This window comes from Siniperca chuatsi, linkage group LG4 (assembly GCF_020085105.1).
Source record: "Siniperca chuatsi isolate FFG_IHB_CAS linkage group LG4, ASM2008510v1, whole genome shotgun sequence".
In the NCBI taxonomy this organism is placed as follows: Eukaryota; Metazoa; Chordata; class Actinopteri; order Centrarchiformes; family Sinipercidae; genus Siniperca; species Siniperca chuatsi.
Window position 1 is genome coordinate 32,922,552 of NC_058045.1, and position 19,721 is coordinate 32,942,272.

The following is a 19,721-nucleotide window of genomic DNA, read 5'->3' on the forward strand; positions in this document are numbered from 1 at the left end:
ATTTAATACCGTGATCAATATAGAAAAGCCGTTATAAAGTCATTAGATTTAAATGAAGCATTTTGAAACCCAAAGTAAAAATAAATCATCATCACGTCTCCTCCTGTCTCTACAGGAGCAGTGTGGAGGATTTAGTGCCATCTAGTGGTGAAGCTGCAGACTGCACCCGACTGCACCCTGCTCCCCTTCCAGGCGTGCGGGAGAAACTACGGCGGCCGCCAAACCTGTAGAAACATGGCGGCGCAACATGGCGGCCTCCGTGGAAGGGGCCCCGCTCCCTCTGTAGACATAAAGGCTGATTCTAAGGTAGCGAAAACACAGCGGCTCCTATTTTCAGGCGATTAAACATTAATGAAAACACACTATAATTATATTTCTGCCGACAGCTGCTCCTGAATGTGACACGCCGGAGCTTAAAATGATGAATTATTGATTTTAAAATGGATTCTTTTGTTTTTTGTCAGCCTCATGATTAATTTGTATCCCACTTCAACATTTTCCATCTCGTCGTCACTTCGTAACAAAAGGAGCCGTGAGATCGAACGGCGGCGCTTTGGTAAAACAGAAATCCACTCTCTGACTCGTCATTACAGCCAAAATAAGGAGATCGAAAGGTTTTGCAAAATGAATGATCTTTTTATTAATGTTTTTATTTTACTTTGAGTTTTATAACACATCATTTGACTGCTAATATAAGAATTTATTGTGGCGAAACACTCCAGGATCTGTCTGAACTGCAGCTTTTCTTGTTGAATCCAACAAAGCTCCCACACGGAGTAAACAGATGGGTTTCAGTGCCTTAATGCAAAGCGACAGCTGCTGTAACAGTGAGGAAACATACTGACGTTCAATTGCATTTATCGAGGTTTTTAAAAGTCAGTGTGCAACACTAAACAAAGTCTCCAATCTCTCGCTTCATTTCTCTAATGTTGGATGTGACGTTAGCCGTTACTCTCTAGCATTAAGGCGAATCAAGAAAAACTATTTTCTCTACATTTCCTGAGCACATTTAAAGTGCTTTAAAGGTAGCTTTGCATGTCAGACATCTTTTCACAATCATCTGGGGACGCTCTCGTTCTGGAGCCGAAGCCGCGAAGCAGACGTCGTTCAAAAACAACTTTACGGACACAGGCCTGGGTCAGCAACGATCTTCATTTAACTTTGGTGCGTTTTAAACTGCGAGTGCCCAAGACACTCTGAAGAAAATGAGCTGGAAAGTAACTGAAGGTCAGTTTCGCCAACTTTCTCCCGACGAAAGTGAACCCAAACCAAATCGACTGAGCCGTCTTTGTCGACGGCGTTCGACCCAGGTCTGTGAAGAACGGCGTTCCTGAACTCCGTCTGCATTTGTAACCAGTTCAATCTCAGGACAGATTAACAGAAAACAGCATTACTTCTCATCTGCTCCGCATTAAGTGCAACTCTCTACATTTCTGCCAAATCAGATCAAAAAACCACCGAAAGAGTTTAAATACTTAAATCACGCCAGGCCAGGCCAGGTGTCAAGATCATGACTCAGACCCGATCCTTCATGACCTCAAAAACAAGTTTGAATATTGCTAGAAAACTATGTTGCTACACGAGCACAGCTAGCTTGTTTTTGTAGTCTTTTGTTTCCTATTTAGAGTTGACATCACTTCCTGTAGCTTCAGCGGGCCGTCGACCGCCGTGCAGTGCCGCGGGACAAAGCGAGCGGCATCGTTTTAAAAAGTGACGGTGGAGTTTGACTGTAACAGGTGGATTAAACGAGACCCGGCGAGCCTATGGCTTGTGTTTACAGCCCGAAGACGCTGAATGTAGAGCAGTATAAATTAGTGTGTCTCATGAAGCAGCCCGACAAACAACTAGACATACACGCTGTATGAATGAGTAATAATATCTGGAATAACCTCTTAGAAAAGTGCAAACTGCTTCAGCTACGGAAGATTTAAAATGGCCGAAATCAAAACAAATCAAGAAATAAAGTGAAATACAACAACATTATGTTTCGTCATAAATCGGTGAAAAACATGGTAAACAGACAATTTAGCTTTTTGTCTTTAATAACTGAATTGTTTGTAGTTGTGACATTAAGTTTTTCATGCCACATTAAAATGAAATCACAGAAAGCAAAGTGAAGAGGTGTATTATATTTCAGATGATTTATTACTACGTTTATTATTATTATTATTATTACTACGACGTTGTCTTTTGAGCTCAAAAGCTCCTCTCACCTCATGAAAACAGAGCTCTGTATTCAGCGCTGGCAGCTCGACCAAAAACCATTCATTCAGTTATTAAAGACAAAATGCTGAACGACTGTTCTTTTCATTGCATTATGACAGCAAATGGACACACTGAAAGTAAATGCATATAAAAATGTGTTTCGTATTTTACTTAATTTGATTTGTTTTACTTTGCGTTTTAAATCTTCCACAGTCATCAGGCCCGTCTGCTGGGAAGCTTTAAGCTAGTTAAGATAGAGTTTAGTCCTCGTCTGCGTGGATTACACCGCAGCTCTAACTAACTGAAGCAAACTGCAAAAAAAGCACCTTTAGGGACCAGCGACTCATGAATGAAATAAATCACAGAAAAATAAGCGGAAAAGATCAAGAGAAAGCATCTGAAACGTGACCTCTGATCCATCTGCGTCCCAGGCCGAGCTAGCTCGTGGACTGGGAGCAAAAACTACCACAAAACCAGTCGAGTACACGTGCTGACGCCTACCACCAGCTCCCTACGCTAATGTTAAAATGTGACACCTAGTGAGGAAACACCTTCTACACTGTTAACACTTAAAGGCCGACTGCGAAAGAAAAGAAAGCGGCAGAAAAGCGGAGAATCACGAGCACCGTGACTGCAGACGGGCGGGGAGGTGCGACAGTGAGCGGGCCGACTAGGTAACAGGATGAGATCTATGTAATAGTAGAAAAATACATGTTAGAAAGGTGTGACGGAGACCCTGTGGGCTGTTTTGGTGCTGAAGAATAAAGCTCTGTCAGCGAGTCCAACATCTCCTGTGGACGACCCTCGACAGCTAACAAAATATCATCAAATACAGGTTTAGGAAAGGGGCCGGGAAGATCCTTGAAAAACAAATTAATTTACTCACACCCCTCTGAAATATGACATTTATACATAATTATTTCAGCCACCTGGACATTATTTTGAAGAGATCTGGACTTTCTTAAAAATGTTTTTCTGATAAACTGCGTCGTCGTCGTTGTTTCCATCGTTGTGTTCAGGCAGTCTACCCCAGTGCTGGTGACAAATATACAACTAGTAGACAATCTTCATGATTTTAGTCGACAAAATAACCCAAACTATTCGTCTTCCGGTGAAGAAGTTCCACCTTTCTGCAGAATCTTCCTCCCATTGAGACTACGCAGCCACTTTGTTGTCCTTCTGGAAGAAAAGGACACAAACAGAGACAACAACAGACACTTCGAATTAAAAACGTGGGAAACTTTAAACATCACATCTTCACCAAGCAAGCGCCTGAATTCCAAGACTTTTATTTACCTTGATTTCTAAATAAATAAATATTTTGAAGATCAGTGAGTATTTTGAGTCAGATAAAATCTTACAACAGTACCCAACAGTGCTCTGAAAACCTAATTTTAGGGTTTAATCGATTAATCATCGATGAATTGTTCAGGCCATTTATCATACTTAGATTTTAAAGTGAATATCCTTTGGTTTTGGAGCAACGAGTAACTTCACACTAAACATTGGCATCTTTTTTCCAGTTAGTAAATTACACCTACAGTCAATTTATCTATTGGCCCCTGTTTACAGTGTTTGTTACATCAGAGAAAAGTAATTCTGTCCTCGAGACCCCAGGTCTCCGACGGAGCCGGGGACACACCTGAACCACAGCTGCTCATACGTGACTAGGTCATTTTACAGAGTCAGCCTCCAGACTTTCATACCGTACAGAAACACGTGGAAATACATTTAAATTTCCGAAGCATACCAGCATGGTTTACAAAAAGGTTCAAAATGTAGTGAATGGGCTCAAACACATAAAATCTCTGGTATGAGCCTTTAAATTGAATTTAACTTCTTCGAGACTGCATGTTAATATAATAAAACTTTAAATGTGCCTATATAAAAAGAGCTACTGGTCCATTTATCATCTCATGTTGCAACGTAAGCATGAAAATAGCCTCCACTTAAAGCACGTAAATTAACTTTTACCCTGTATGCTGATAAGTCGGCAAACTCGCGGCCAGCCTGGTTTCCTCGGTATCCTCCCCTGAAGCCGCTGCCTCCCTGCGGCGGCCCGAAGGACCCTCGGCTGGCCGAACGACCCCGACCTCCACGGAAGCCCATGCCGCCACGTCCACGGTAACCCCCGCGTCCTCGGCCCTGACGAAGAGGGATGCCGAACGTCTCGGCGTTCATCCTCCTCTCCTCCGCCCAGGTCTGCCTCCGCTCCCTGCAGGAGGAGAGAACAGAGGAGGTGATGAAGAGCGGCTACAGGCGGCTGTTAAAAATGTCCTTCGTCACGCAGAGCTGCGGAACCGATGACACGCAGAGCGACATCGTTACGGTCAGAATCAAGTCAGCCTCGATACCCTGAAGTCGACCTGCTTCCACGAATAAACCAGTTAGTGGAATATTCCCATTCAGAGACGCCAGTCTGAACCGGTTTACTAGGTTCCCGTCGCAGGGACGGAAACGACGTTACTGGTAACACAGACAGATTCTCAGGGCTGTACTTCTGTAACGCAGGCTGTATGTTAAAAACTCTCAGAGCCCACCGAGATAACCCTGATGACATCACTATGACGTCACCAGGAGTGATACAGGTGGTATTTTCAGACTTGGCAAACTCCCTTCAGAGCCACAGAACACGTTATACAACTTTTTATGTAGTAAAGTTGGCGGAGTGTCCCTTTAGAAACGTTCATTTATCCATAAGTGTAGTGAGTGCAGTTTGTTTCAGCTGACAATTCAATTTTATTAACAAGCACAAATTCATAACAGAGGTTATCTCATTGCACTTATCCCATCGAGCAGGTTTAGACCCTACTCTTTATAATATCATTTAAATTAAACAATGCAATTTATTTTCCAGTACTGACCAAATGCAAAGATGAAAATTTTAGGTTCCAAAAATAACACCACGTCAGTCGGTGTCAGATGCCACCGGTCCGAGTATTCGACAGATACCGCTTCAGAAAACATCGTTTAGCTTTTATTATTTAGTTCAAAACCTACACAGAAACAATCCTTATTAAGCCAGCTTACACTCCCGAGTCTGTGGCAGCGGCTCGGTGACGCGCCTCCCCAGAAACTACGCATCAGGGCTGAACACCACCTTAAAGTCAATCCACGAATATAAACCTAACTCCAGATACACAGTGCAGTAAGCCTCCTCCTGGTCATCTGTACAGTAGCCTGTTAATGTAACTACAAACAAACTGTCCAATTACAGTGAATCCCTCCTGCCAGAACACCGCTATGGAAAAGTTTACAAGACGAACACTTACCTTGGGAAAACTGAGCCTCCAGACTTGTCATTTGCTTTCCTGGTGAAAAGAAAACAGACAACACAGTCGTGTGGTTACAGCGGAAGGTCATGGAAGTACGTACACAGTGACATCTGTTAAAAGACAACGACATGTGTGATGTAAAGCTTTATTCTTCTGTCAGCAAGCTTCTACTTAAAGGCTCCAGCGTGTCACATTTAGGAGCAGCTGTCGGCAGAAATATAATATTCATAAGTGTGTTTTCATCAGTGTTTAATCACCTGAAAATAAGAAGCGTTGTGTTTTCGCTACTTTAGAATCAGCCTTTATATCTACAGAGGGAGCGGGTCCCCTTCCACGGAGGCCGCCATGTTGCACCGCCATGTTTCTACAGCAGCCCAGAACGGACAAACTAACCAGCTCTAGAGTAGAGAGGGCAGAGTTTCTCCTGCACGCCTGGAAGGGGAGGGCGAGGCGAGCGGTGTTCACATGGCTGCAAACTGCAGTTTCACCACTAGAGGCCGCTAAACGCTCCACGCTGGACCTTTAAGACCACATTCATTTACACAAAGTGGCTGACTGGGACTCACTCAGGCCGGGACTCGTACCTGGTGTCGTCACAGGAGATGTTGTCGAAGAAAGACTTGGACTTGTCGTAGTAGCAGTTGGGGCCGAGCGGGTCGCCCTCCTCGTCAGCGTTACCCTCGCTGTTCTGGGTTTCCACGCCTGAGTCGCCCTTTTCCTCTCCGTTCACCGCTTTCTCCGTCTTCTCGTCTGAGTGACGAGATAACGAACACAGTCACACTTCTGCCATGACAACAAGCTCAGCTGAGAGTGAACTATGAGCAGACAAGACTTGGGGAGGATATTTACCGCGGCCCTTCTTTTAGGCAAAACACAAACGGTCACATTGTGTTTGTTCTTATTTACCAAAGGACCACACTGAGGTTTCGTGCAGGTAAAAAGGAAAGGTGTGGGGGTGTTGAGGTGATGTCGGCCGGCCGGACATTAACATCATAGAGCCATGCAGCTAACATGGCTAAAAACATTGGTTCATATAGGATTTGGTCAAAGCAGCAAATACCTTTCAACTTCAGCTTGCTCTGAAACTCTCTGTCGATCTCCTCCTTGTTGAACTGGGCGTTGGCGCTCTCAAAGTCAAAGTCTTTCTCAAACTTCATGGGTCCGTCTCGGCGAACGTTGAAGCGCCCTCTGCCGCGGTGTCCGCCCCCTCGCCCACGCCGGTTAGCCGGTGCACCAGCAACCACTAAATAACAAAAATTAAGAATACGTTAGTTGTCATAACAAAAAGGAGGTAGTGCAGAACAAACACACCAGTAAACAAGTTACATGGCAACACATGAGGTAGTAAACCAAAGCACACATCCACTATGGCAGAAGTTCTCAGTCTTTCAGAATGAGTCGGCAAAGAGCCATAAAATAACAGCTAGGTTTCGTGTTAGCTTTACACAAGTCAACTACAGAAATAAAATCCACATCAAACACGGAGGAAATGCAGTAAATCATTCAGGTAGCATTCTCAGGTTTTCACCGAGCATGAAAACACCGTCTGAAAACGCGAAGACGTGTCTCATCGCCTCGAGTCCATTGACATGAACAGCATGTCAATCTGCACACATGTTCACCAGCAAAGAAAAACACGTCAAAGAGGGATGATGAGGGTCGAGCGGTTGCAGAGGATGAGTGTATGGGCTCCGCTGTCCGAAAGGAAAGCTTGACAGGCATGCAGAGTCTGAATGGGCTGTTGAGGATGGTTTCAGAGCAGAGGAGGGTTTAACCTGTGGAACGTTTACTGGCATCCCTGCCTTCACCTCGCGCCTGCTCAGACTCTGGTTTGGGGGCTTTCGGGACGTCTGTGCCTGGAATAGCAGAGTCTTTTAGTCTCCCAAAACAACGTCAACAGTCAGAGAGAAAACAGCCCTGGAGGAACTAGTCTCCTACCTTCAGACAAAGGCACAACGGTTTCAAATGTGGGACCTCTGGAACAAAATGTTAACAAATCACACAAAGTTGCAAAGACTCTTTACTACATGACTGTGGAGTTTTATTTGTGCCTCCTTCCTGAGCCGCCCTGCGACATTCAGAGCACCGGAGAAAGTTTTCTGCAAGTACATAAATTATATTTATGCAAAGGAAAATCAAATTTGGGCAAAACCATCCATTTGGTCCTCGATAAATGAGTTTATCTGTAAAAGTGCACAATGATAACCTCTTTCACTCACGCTCATTTCCTCTGAACATCTCTGCCGCAGGTTTGTCTGCACGCTCGCTTAACCGTGTTACAGTGTGACACAAAAGGTCATTTCTGATTGGCTGTTTTGTGTGCAATCCGGCTGCTAGTAGGATTATTGTTACTAGGGAAGTAACGCTGGGAGAGGTAAACGCCTCCACAGCTGCACCGAAGTAGTTTATACAGTTTTGGTTACATAAATAGTTTGATGGACCTTTATTAAATTCTGTTTGTAAGTTAGTCTGTACTTTATTAGCTTGTAGGTTGCTAGCTAACTTCTGCCATATATGCAGTAGCTAACAAAGCTAGTCGGCTACACAGCCAAGGCTTTATAATCATTAATGTAGCTCCTTTAAAAAGACGGAACTGTGCCTCTTTTTATTTTATTTATGTCAGCAGCACAAGTGCAAATGTAAGCGTAGGGTTGAGTCTAATGTTTATACAGCTAACTAACTTACTAATTATCATTTACCACCAAAATGAGATGGAGCGTACTCCGCCCAACAAAGGTTTACTGGCACAGTTAAAGCTGTTTTTTTAAAGTAACTGTACATTACTGAGACTGTACACTACAGACTTTCTGCTATATTTCATGTCTTTTAAAGTTTCCATTTTCCCAGAGATTTGTGAACACGGCAGTAACACTGAAAGGGAAAATTAGTAAAACTGAGTTAAAGAGATTATCATTGCCCACTTATGTGGATAATAGCCCAAATCGATTTATAGAGCTCAGAATACATTTGTTCGCTCAAATTACATAATTATTTTTGCATTTTTCTGTGTTTAAAATGTCCACTGTGCGCTCAGGAATGAGGCGTAAATATAACTCCGTATACGACAGCAGCACAGGTCACCAGTGTGCTGCTCTCCGGCCCGAGGTCTCACCTGAGTGGCTAAAGACAGAGTGGGTAAGCCCTGCAGTGGAAGCCCTATCTACAGCACTGATGTTAGAGGCGGAGATGGTTCGGGGTGCAGACCAGCCCTGGCTGCTGCGGCCTCCCCTGACAGTCTCACCCCTCCTTGTGTCCACGCCATCCTGGTGCTGGACCTTCTGGCTGTTCTGACCGGCGGCGGAGGGGGCCGTGCGACCGTGGGGGGGGCTCCTGCGTCCCAGGCCGGGGGCCGGAGCGGTGGCGGTCGGGGCCGACGGGGCGGTTTGGATCACCTGCTCCAGGGTGGGGCTCTTCCGCAGAGGGTCCAGGCTGGGGCTGCTGCGGCCTGGGGGGAAACCAGGACAGATCGGGGTTAGTGGTACGCGCCGCTCACAGTGACTGAACCCAATCAACCTTTATTTACCCCGTTTCTTATGTCACCTTTTTAATTCTACATGATTCTCCAGCGTTTACTCACAAACCTTCAATCTGCTCACCTTTTCCCTTCACACACACGAGTCCGTTTTCACAGCAGCTGATCCGCGTGTGGAGGAGGCTTGTTGTTAATGACGTCGCCTATCAAACCGATCGAAACGTGGCACCGAATGACTTCGACACCAACAGGTGCTCTTACAAGCTTTTACTAAACAACTCACCCACAGCCTAACTGCACCTGCGCTACCGGCCGAGCCTCCCCTTTAAGGAAGGCGGCCTTGTGGGTAACCAGCGGTGTTGCTGTGAAAGTGAGTCTTTCCCTGACGTTACTGCAGTCAGCCATAAAGTGTCAGCTGAGCTCAGGCTGCAGTGTAACAGCTACAGGACGGCTGTGTGTTGCGTTTGCTGCCACAGAAAATAAATAAAAAGTTTATGTGACGGTGCTACTTCTTCAACTCTTCACAGTGGAGTTGCTCCCGACTGATCAACTCAAAGTTAGCTGCTAACTAGCTAGCAGACGCCGCAGTAACGTTTCATAAACGGGGACTTTTTATTTATTTTCCGTGGCAGCAAACACAACACACAGCCGTCCAGTGACTGTTACACTGCAGCCTGAGCTCAGCTGACACTTTATGGCTGACTGCAGTAACGTAACTACCCCTCAGCGGCGATTAGCGGAAACACTGAAAACTCAAATATGACGATATGGTCATCTGCTATATCGCACATTAATTAATATTGGAATAAAGTCGATATATCGCCCAGCCCTCGTCTACGGTGGGGAGGGGTGGGGTGAAGAGGTTAGGGAGCAGCATGCATCGCTTGTTTATGCGGATGTGTTCATTTAAAGTGTGAGCGGAGGCACCTGACACAGAACTTTAACACTATAAGCAATAGATGTACACTTGCTGTTGCTTATTAAATCCACCAACCCCTCAGTGAAGGTTATATTCAGTTACACAATATTCATGTCACTGTACCCTAGGAACACCTAAGCATCGTTACTATACATGTAGAGGAGGAAAGCGAAGGCCTCGACCGTTTTAAGCCACACTGACGCCATGAATCACTCCCTCCTCGGTTTCTATGGCATGCTTTACGTGGTACAAGAGCCATGGAGGGACCCTGAACCCTTGGATATCATGCCCAACTGAGTCCCTGCTCCCACAGTGTGTCTGTTATAGTTAGGCCCATAAAACAGGCCGAAGAACAAGCCGTATCACAAGAAATGTGATGTACTCGAGCCTCTACGACGACCCAAACTGTTGTGCTTACCAACACCAACTGGTCCAAACTGAGGGGAAACCAGGGGGCTGGCGCTGAACTGGTTGTAGGCAGGAACTGGAGCCCGGTTGAAGAGGCCATAGGAACCGGCCGACTGGAACGGGGTCGGGGCAGCGGCAGCAGAAGACGAGGAGCTGGAGCTCATGGACGACTGCGGAGGAAAACAGAGAAGGTTAACGTTACACTGTGAACCAGAAAAGCTTGTAACACCAAACATCCCATCAGGTTCCACGAGTTTGTGTGAAGATGTACCTGGACAATAGCAGGGTCCTGAGGAAGGGAGCACGTAGGTTTAGGCGGCTCACACACAGTCAGGTCCTTGATGTCGCTGCCTCTGAAGATGATGTACTCGAAGGTGTCATCTCGAGGCGGGATGGGCCTGTCGGTGGGGCGGTCCTCTGTGCCAAAGGACCGCACTAACGAGGAGGAACCAGCTCAGTTAGCATCACAGGTCAAAGGACGGCTAATTTAGTGGTGGGGAATGTCAACAACATATAGCAATATTCACTTCACCAAGTAACTTTTTTATATTTAATGTGCGCTTTTTGGTGCTCATTTGATATTGCCAAGTTACTTTCCGATATATTTGTGCAGATTTTAAAGAATTAAGTTACTTTGAGGCCGATGGGGATTCGTTCCTTTCAGGCTGCTAACACACGGTCAGTAACAGCGATCTCACAGGTTCGCTGCATGGCACGCTGCGCGAGACGCGTCTAATCAAATCATCTTCGGTCAATGTCAGCGTGAGACTGTACAATATCTATCCCGAGGCATGTTCAATTAAGGCGACCGCCTGGTGAATTGTTGCACTACAGTATAAAATGCAAGCAGTAGCACGTCAGCGACTGGCGTCATGAATCCGTGATGCTCTCGTGTTCTCAAAGACGCAGCCAAACCAGCTTTAGTCACAGAGCTGTTAGTTTTTCTAAATTTAATTCTTAAACTTAAATATTCGATTAATCATTTGGTTAACTGTTTTAAACAAAAAAAACAAAAATCTCAGTGTCTTCATTGTGGATATTTTCTTCTTCTTTTATGATAATAAAATCAATATCTTTGGGTTTTGGACTGTTGACATTTGAAGACATGATTGGGGGGGGTAGATTAGAAAGAGTATTGTTAGTAGCAGCAATATATATATATATATATATATATATATATGAGCACGTCAGAAAATTATCAGGAGCAACCATTGCAATTTCCCAAAGCACAGCTGACGTCTTGTTTCGTCTGACCAACTGTCTAAAACCCAAAGATATTCAGTTTATGGTCACGTGACAAATCTATCAACTGATGGACCAATAGTTTGAGCTCTAATGAAAACAGGTAACTGCCTACCTGCACAGACTGTGTCACAGAGAAGCTTGACCTGCAAACTAATCTGATATACAGTATATGTACACACACACACACACACATAGATAAAAGTTCCACATCCTAATGACGTTTCATTAAACAGTTTGTCGTCATGATCTGTTACAGGTGAGACGAGCGCTCGCGGAATGACGTCAGGTGTTCGGCCACTTAAGCCGCTTCGTCTGGAAACGAAACCGGGAACCGGGGAGCGTTTCTCTTCGGTTTGCACTAACATGTCACACTGCTTACGTGCAGCTAGCCATCGTGCTAACGTTAGCTGTCAAGTTGGAAAGCTGACTCATGTTGCAAACACCGATTAACATATTCTGCCTCCACAGCTTTAAGGCTCATTAAAACCTTGTCTTTAAGCGATTGTTTTCGTTCCTGCAATAAAGTTCTTCGTAACGTTGCCGTTAGCTTTACTGACGAATGTTTTAGCATCCTAGCGTACTGCTTGATATTGGTAACGCTAGCATTAACCTGTTAGCTTCTGCTAGCAAACTAACGCTAGCCACACGGCTAACGTTGTTGATTTGTTCGCGTCGCGGCTCTGGATTAAACCTGCGCGTCCGTCTGGCACCAAAATCACATTGAATCTTTATTCAGAAAGTATGAACAGAGACCGCGCTAACAACCGGAACTAATGCTAGCTGAAGTTAACGTAGCATTAGCCGACTAGCTGCGTTACCTTTAGCAAGTGCGACAGTCGAGTTCTCGGTGTCAATAGTGTAGAGGATTCCTTCGTAGCGAATCTCGGCCTTCGAAATGAGGCTGATTTTGCTGCCGAGGTATGGCGTCCCGCCGCTCATGGTGTCTTCTACAACTCGGCGGTCCGAACAGGGAACAGGATGGACGGCTCCTCCGAACCGCGTGGCTAACAGAACAGATTCTCCGCCAAATGTCTCCGGTTTGTGCTTTTCCACCAACTCGCTCCTCTCACCGCTACAACATGGCTACCTCATCCTCCATCGAATGGCTGTGAGCGCGGGGGCTAACGGGAAATCGTAATATCGCGCGTTTACGCTCCGCCGTGAGATCCAGAGCTGTGCAGCGTAGAAGAGCGACACGACCCGCGCGTGCAGCGCAGCGACGTCATCGGCCATGTCGCCGTGTGCGCGTTGACGCTGCTGTAAGCGTCAACACGCGTTTTCAGGCCTACAGCATTTAAACCGCTGAGATCACATTAACAGAAAATACAAGTGTAATATAAGACAGTTAGATGAATATATTACCAGTGAAGAAGAACATATTAGGAGAATTATACTGACGTTTCAGAAATATACCGACTGATGCATCGGCATGGCTGATATTATGGATTTCAGCACAGAGATATTGGTATCTGCCTATATGTATATGTATCATTATACAAACAGTCAGTGTGGCACTGACGAGTTGTTCATATCTTGGTCATTATTCTTTAAGAACAAAGAGGTCACAAATGTTTGCCACAAATACTTCATTATGTTAAAAAACAAACATCAGCTCGTGGTCGCTGCCAGCCTGGAGAATCCCAAACCTTTAAACTGTCACGCGTGCAACAGGCTTCAGTTTCTGCTCTCCGTGTTTTAGGCTCATCGTGTCAGGATTCAGCACAGCTGACTCAGCTCGTTGGCTCAGGATAACCAGGTCGTTTTCATCAGAGTCGTTCTTCTGACCTCAGCAGCTCTGAGCAACGTGGCTGTAAGAAAACACCAAGATCACTGAACTCCAAATATCACTGTGTCCTCTCCGGCTTCCACCTTCATTAGACAGCAACAGCAGCAATACCCCGAAGTTAAAACACATTAAAAGTCCTACATTCACATTGTCCTCATGTAGAAGTACATAAGTATTAGCAGAAAAGTGTACACAGTGAAACTAACGTTGACTGACTTTTATTCACTGCTGGTTTAATCTGTAACACTGCAGTATTGATCTTTAAAATAACCAGTAGGCTAGCGACAGCTGTACAGAGTAGAGTAAAATGGAAATACTCAAGTACAAGTATGTTCAAACCATCAAACTATTATTACTATTATTTGCTCTGTTTCCCTTAATAATAAAAGCATGTTGTCAGGGGCTATTTTAGGTCAAAATGCTTCTAACAAAGACATTTTAAGTTGGGTGAAAGTTCATTTTTGACCTTTGAAATCCTAGTTTGACAAAAATAAATCAATAAATTGATAAATAAATATATCACTTAACAAATGCTCCATTTCATGGCTGCAACTAATGATTATTATTATTATTATTATTATTATTATTATTTATTATTATTATTATTATTATTATTGTATTATTATTATTATTATTATTATTATTATTATTATTATTATTATTATTATTATTATTATTGTTCAGTGAACTTGCTGTGAGACCACGAGGAGCAGCGCGTGTTTCCATCTGAGCAGATGGAGAATGAGACGAAGCAGCTTCAGGCTCAGCTGCGGCTGCAGGTGGAGGTGAGTCGCACCTCCACCTGCAGGCTCAGCCGGTCAGATCTACTTCCTCCGTTTCTATGCTCGAAAACAACACGGATCCTCCGCGCATGCGTACATTCTAAAATACGATTTGCACAACGGTCCAACATCAAAGATGGCGGGAGCCTCCGACCCACTGGAGGACATGCTCTTCAATGAGGTGGATGAGAAAGCAGTTAGCGACTTAGTTGGCTCTCTGGAATCACAACTGGGCGACCGAAAGGCTCCCGCTGCTTCATATTCCGACGGGAAACGGGAGGGAGCTCCGCCGGCGGCCAGCCAGTTCTCAGGGAAAGTGCGCGATCAAGTGGGGTCTCTGGAGCAGCCGCAACAAGGGCATCCAAAAGCGGGGTTAAACCAGGAACCCGGCGCTAATGAGCCGCTCTCCGGCAAAACCGCCACCTCCTCTACCTCCTCTGCCGCCGCCGGGGCCGTGATAACCGCCGGAGCCGGTCTGCAAGCAGTCGGAGCATCTCCTCCCGCGGCTTCCTCCGTACCGGGACCCGCAACTTTGAACACTCAGTCCGCGGCTGCTAGCTTCCACCGGGCTGCCGTCCCGGGTCCGAGCGCGGCTCCCAGCGCCCTCATCGCCCCCGCGGCGGAGGCGGCTATCAGGACCGCTTCTCCCGGATTACAAAGTTTAAACGGCAACTCTGGAGCCGTGAAGTTGGTGAACTCCCCCGCGGCCCCCCCTCCGGCCGGGGCCAACACTGTTATAAGTGCTGTCAGCGCCGGCGGCTCCGCTATCGTCGCCTCCATGGCTTCTCAGCCTAGTTTTCCAGTACCTCAGTCCCCGGCGGCGTCCCCCGCTGTGACTTTGCAGAGGCACCCCAGCCCGGTGGCCAGCGTGGCCCAGAACGGGGTAGACCCTAAGGGGGCCCAGCTGGTGGTCCCGGGTGCCCCCTCCCCCTCAGCCTCCAGCTCTCAGGTCGTGAACCACAGCAACCCTCTGATGCACACCAAGATGTTGGTGCCCAGCCAGCCCGTTTCCGGAAACTCCGTCATCCTGACGAGCACCCCTCCGCCCGCCGCCCAGTCCCCCATCAGCCACGCTCAGACCGGGACCAGTACGGCTACTGTGGCCCTGGCCGCTGCCGGGCTGAAGCCTGCGGTGAACGGAGTGGGCCAGCCTGCGGTGGCTGTGGTGAGGCCGCCGGGCGCTCCTATGGTGGCCACCTCCATCCAGCAGCAGAGACCGGGGCTGGTGGCGAGCTCGACCAGAGCGGCCGCTCCTCAGCCTCCTCTGGCTGTCCGGCCTCAGCAGCAGACCACCATCCAGCTGCCCCCCGGGTTCAGCATGCCTCCCGGTGAGCACACGCAGGGGTGCCACGGGTTCACCTCACCTGACGAGCCACCTGTTGCCTCTCGCGTCGCCGCCACAGAGCTAAGCGTTCTCCTAAACGTAGATATCCGGAGATGTTTGAGGTTTAACATCACTTCCTGCTGTGACTGGATTTCCTTTCCAGGCAGCCCAAAATGGCGTTTTGTATGAAAGTATAAAACACTAGAAAGAAACAAAATATAACCGATACGAGATCTTTGGTTCCCGTTGTACGAGTCAAACATATTTAGCATTCAACATGTCATTTCCTGCTGCCGTCTCTGTCACAACCGGAGAAACGTGTTAGAAATCTGGTTCATGTTGCAGCAGACAGAACGTTTCTCCTCCAGATGTTCGAAGAGTCTTCGAGGATCCTGGAAAATCCTTCAGGCCAGCAGGAAGTGACGTGAACGCTCAAACGCCGCTGGATATTTACGTGTGTAAATCGGACGCGGCGCTCCGTGACACGCGAGAGGAACCAGCTGGGACTGAAGGTTTCGGGCCGGAGTCACAGTCGTGACAGAAACGCGGTCGAGTCTTCGGCCGTCGGTCTGAAACGGCAGATCTTTCTGAGACTCGTCCACCGGCGGCTGCATCTCGGTGTGACTGCCGCTAGACCACAGCTGAAAGTCCGTTCATTGATTAGTCGATCAACAGAGAATTAATTGGCGACTGTTTTCGTTATCCAATAACTGTTTCAGTCGTCATTTTTAAGCAAACATTCCCAGGTTCCAGCTTCTCGGATGCTCGGACGAAACAAGATGTCAGAGGACGTCCGCTTGGACTGGGACGCTTTGCTGACATCAGTTAGTTGAGAAAATAATCGGCAGATGAATCGATTGATGATGAAAACAATCAGGAGTTGCGGCCGTAGCTTCGACCCAGCCGGTCAGAACAGGACGCACAAACCAAAACGATGGAGACGGGAAAGAAGTTCGTGGCCATTTCTTGTTCGTTGCTCGCTGCAGATGGAGGAGTCGAGCTGATGATCGACGCCTTCGCCACGCGGGCGGACAGACTGATGCCGCGTGACGGGAAATAAGCCGATGCGTCTGTTGCCGTCGCTGCTATCAGCAGACTTCATCAGCGCAGGACACCAGATTCTCTCACAGCTAGTTTTTAGGATCACTGTCATTACTGCAGAGCTCCGTCGCTTCATTACAGTCTGTGCGTGTTGCAAATGTTCTGCGTTGTAAAAATGAATGTTAAGCAGAAATCTGAACCTTGGCCTCTGTTTTCTGACATTTTACCGACCGAACTACTGATCGATTAACGAGAAAAGAACAGACAATCCAATCAAATCCAAGTCGAACGCGGCGTGACGTAATTCTGCTATACGGTGTTTACTCTCTAATATTTCCGGAACGTTGGACGAAAATCGCGATCGTGCTGTTTACCGCCAGATTTCTGGCCTCGATAATGGTTCAGCTCCGCACTCTGCTGCTGCTGAGCAAGAAGCACCGACTCGTTAGCTGAACCAGGACGTCCTTGTCAACGTGGCTGTAACGAAACAGCAACAATTAGTCGATCCATTGATTAGTCGATCGACAGAAAATGAATCTGCAGCTATTTTGATAATCGAAGAATCATTTTCGTAATCAAAATGACAAACTTGCTTTTCGTTTCAGGTTAGACAGACGCTCGTTTCTGTCAGATGAAGGTACTGACGACTGTTTCCTCGTCCTCCAGGTATGGTTCTGGTCCGGACGGAGACGGGTCAGCTGGTGATGGTCCCTCAGCAGGTTCTGGCCCAGGCTCAGGCCAAGACGCAGCAGGGCCAAGCGGTGGCCAACATCACCCAGAGACCTGCGACGCCGACGGCCGGGGCCACCATCCGGGTCACCACTGCCAACACGGTGGGTCTGGAACTCATCAGGGTCCGTGGTCCTCTGGGCGTGTCTTCACTGCGTTTTATCCACCTCAGCCTGCTGCCGTCGCAGCTTTTACTGCATCTGAGAGTGAAACTCAGAGTGTGAATGTGAAAAGTATTTATATATAATATATTATTAACATTTTTACAAAATGCACAGATTCACTAAGCTGTGACTCATTATCATTAGAGGGGAGCAGGAAACATTCAGGGAGCAGCTTCTCGGTTGGAAAGACGAACGTCTCCGGCCGCAGCTCCGATCAGTCGCTGATTAATGTTCATTCTGAGAAACGTGACGGCCGAACAGAAGTAAACCTGTCTGTTGTTGGTTCGTGAGTCTGAACTCGACCAGAGATCCTCTGTGAGGGAGGACGCTCCGCTCTGCAGCACCGCTGTACAAATATTGTTTACATGACATAATTTGGGGTCATTTTCTAATCCAAGCAATTAATCAGTAATAATCAGATTAATCGATAGTGAAAATAAGCGTCAGTTGCTGCCCGAGTGTGAAATATGCCAAACCAGAGAGGAAATTCAAGAAAATAATGTCAGGTTACAAACCGATGGATGTGATTTTCCTGGTGAACGAGACAGTTTCCCAAAAGTTTGGTCTTTTGTGTCCTTACATGACCTTTGCAGATGGAAGTGCTTCTAATGAGATTTCCCATGATGCTTTGCCGTTACAAACATCATCTTTCCTCCCTCCCTGTTGTCTGCAGGCTCCTCAGACCGTCCGCCTGGCCTCCCCCGCTCAGACCAGAATGGTTCAGTCTCCCTCCACCACCACTGTACAGGTGTGTTTCCTGTCTCCTCCTCCTCTGTTTCCTTCGCTGTGCTCCACTCAGGCTGCGTTCACAGCAACGTTAGCTCTGCGAGGTGCTGCGTTGGCCAGTCAAATGCACGAAAGCGCACATTCCTGGCAGATCAATTAATTATGTTTCTTGTAATGAATACGCCCACACCAACACAGAGCCTTGTGCTGTTCCAACGCCCAGTATGAAAGAAACTTTCCGGATGGTGATAAAATCATTTTATTAATAAACAGTAGATGTCTCTTTTTCAAAAACGGACAGGGACAGGGTCGCACTTTTTCTAATGTCTTAAAACAACACGTGAACACCGAAACAGTTGTTGATCACTGTAACGATTGCTCCTGTTCACTTCCACTGAATCAGGAACGATTCCAGCAGGAAAAACCCGTTTCAGCGTTCGTGTGGACGCCCGACAGGCCGACTGGAATTATTGGAATATTAAAAATAAAACTCATCCTAAGATGCATTCAAACTTCTGAACACTGTTTAGAGCAGACGTCAGTGATGCTTCAGCTGAGATTATCGCACCTTATTGTCAGAAGTCTTTCAAGCATTTTAAAAAACATGTTGTCTCAACATGTGTTGCTTTCCTCTCTGCAGCACTGTCTGTCTGATGGGCGGGCAGAGAAACTGACTAACTTATCAAACAAACTACTTTTAGGTCCATGTGACTTCTGTTAGGAGATTTTACAAGAAGCGGTTGGTGCGCGGCAGCAAGAAAACCTTCATGTCACTTCAGGGTTACAGGAATAAACACAAGTAAAAACTCAGTTAGGTAAATGAAAATAAGAAGCACAGAGGAAGAGAGAGACCCAGAGGCCACAATAAAAAATCAAATGAAAAGAAAACATGTCGCAGCTTTTGGCTACGACTGAAATCTAAACGGCGCTCCGTCGATCTTTATATCGGTCCAAGACATGTCCCAGGAGGACCACGGGCTGACACCGTGCTCTCTCTGCATCACATTCACCCAGTCCGTCAAATCCGGACCTGTAGCTGTTTTCCAGATCCTTCAAATAATTCTGGAGGATGTAATCGCACCAAGTGACCCCGGTGGTCTCAGTAATCTACACTCTACAACGTAGGAAAGTTCCCACTTCCAGCGCCGAGTTTCCTTCATCCAGGCTCGTTATTCAGCAGCATCGACTTTAAAAAAGCAAATAAATACAACACGATAAAGTGGTTTGGACCAAAAGATCCCTCTGGGCAAAGCCTCCATCGTTAAGAAATGACTGTAGTAATGGATGAAAGTGAAATAGAGTTTGTCTGGTGGTGCTTTCTCTCCCTGACGGTGTTTGTCGTTTCCCAGAAGGCCATCACGGTGGCCCCCGGCGCTGCAGCGGTGTCGGTGAAGATGACCGCCCCTCAGAAGGCCCAGACAGTGATAACGGCGGGGGGGACGCCTGTCGCCAAGCCTGCCGGTGTCCCGTCCACGCCCCTGACCGGCACGACGCCCACTCCCACCGCCACGCCCCCTGGCAGAGTCAACGTGGTGTCCCAGGTGGGCTCGAGTTACATTCACAGACTGTTTACAGAGCAGAGAGAGTGACAGAAAGCAGAAAGTTAGAAAAGTAATAGGATACTTCTGAAAGTAGCTGCCTGACT

At 46.8% G+C, this 19,721-nt stretch overlaps 2 protein-coding genes across 15 annotated transcripts in view; one reads left to right on the plus strand and one right to left on the minus strand.

Moving 5' to 3' along the window:
* Positions 1 to 615: 615 nt before the first annotated feature.
* Positions 616 to 12,697, minus strand: lsm14aa (LSM14A mRNA processing body assembly factor a). Of its 13 annotated transcripts, none has more exons than XM_044194080.1 (10): positions 12,343 to 12,697; positions 10,551 to 10,714; positions 10,290 to 10,449; positions 8,593 to 8,925; positions 7,256 to 7,336; positions 6,541 to 6,723; positions 6,047 to 6,230; positions 5,478 to 5,516; positions 4,180 to 4,420; positions 616 to 3,381 (listed from the first exon to the last, which is right to left on the minus strand). In XM_044194080.1, exons 1-10 carry the CDS (start codon positions 12,461 to 12,463, stop codon positions 3,361 to 3,363), a joined length of 1,527 nt encoding a protein of 508 aa, XP_044050015.1. In that variant the 5' UTR covers positions 12,464 to 12,697; the 3' UTR covers positions 616 to 3,360. The 13 variants fall into 13 exon arrangements, with proteins under 13 accessions (XP_044050015.1, XP_044050014.1, XP_044050021.1 ...); XM_044194079.1 differs by having other exon boundaries at positions 616 to 3,384; positions 12,343 to 12,695; XM_044194086.1 differs by having other exon boundaries at positions 616 to 3,384; positions 8,722 to 8,925; positions 12,343 to 12,692.
* A 1,449-nt stretch (positions 12,698 to 14,146) lies between these two features.
* The window catches only part of LOC122875202 (transcription initiation factor TFIID subunit 4-like), a 33,479-nt gene continuing 27,904 nt past the window's right edge, over positions 14,147 to 19,721 (plus strand). The window contains exons 1-4 of one of the 2 annotated variants that reach the window (XM_044194077.1): positions 14,147 to 15,420; positions 17,124 to 17,290; positions 18,024 to 18,098; positions 19,429 to 19,617. In XM_044194077.1, the coding sequence (XP_044050012.1) occupies positions 14,229 to 15,420; positions 17,124 to 17,290; positions 18,024 to 18,098; positions 19,429 to 19,617 (1,623 nt within the window). In that variant the 5' untranslated portion in view covers positions 14,147 to 14,228. Of the gene's footprint in view, positions 15,421 to 17,123; positions 17,291 to 18,023; positions 18,099 to 19,425; positions 19,618 to 19,721 lie in introns of both variants that reach the window. The other variant, XM_044194076.1, reaches the window with a different exon arrangement.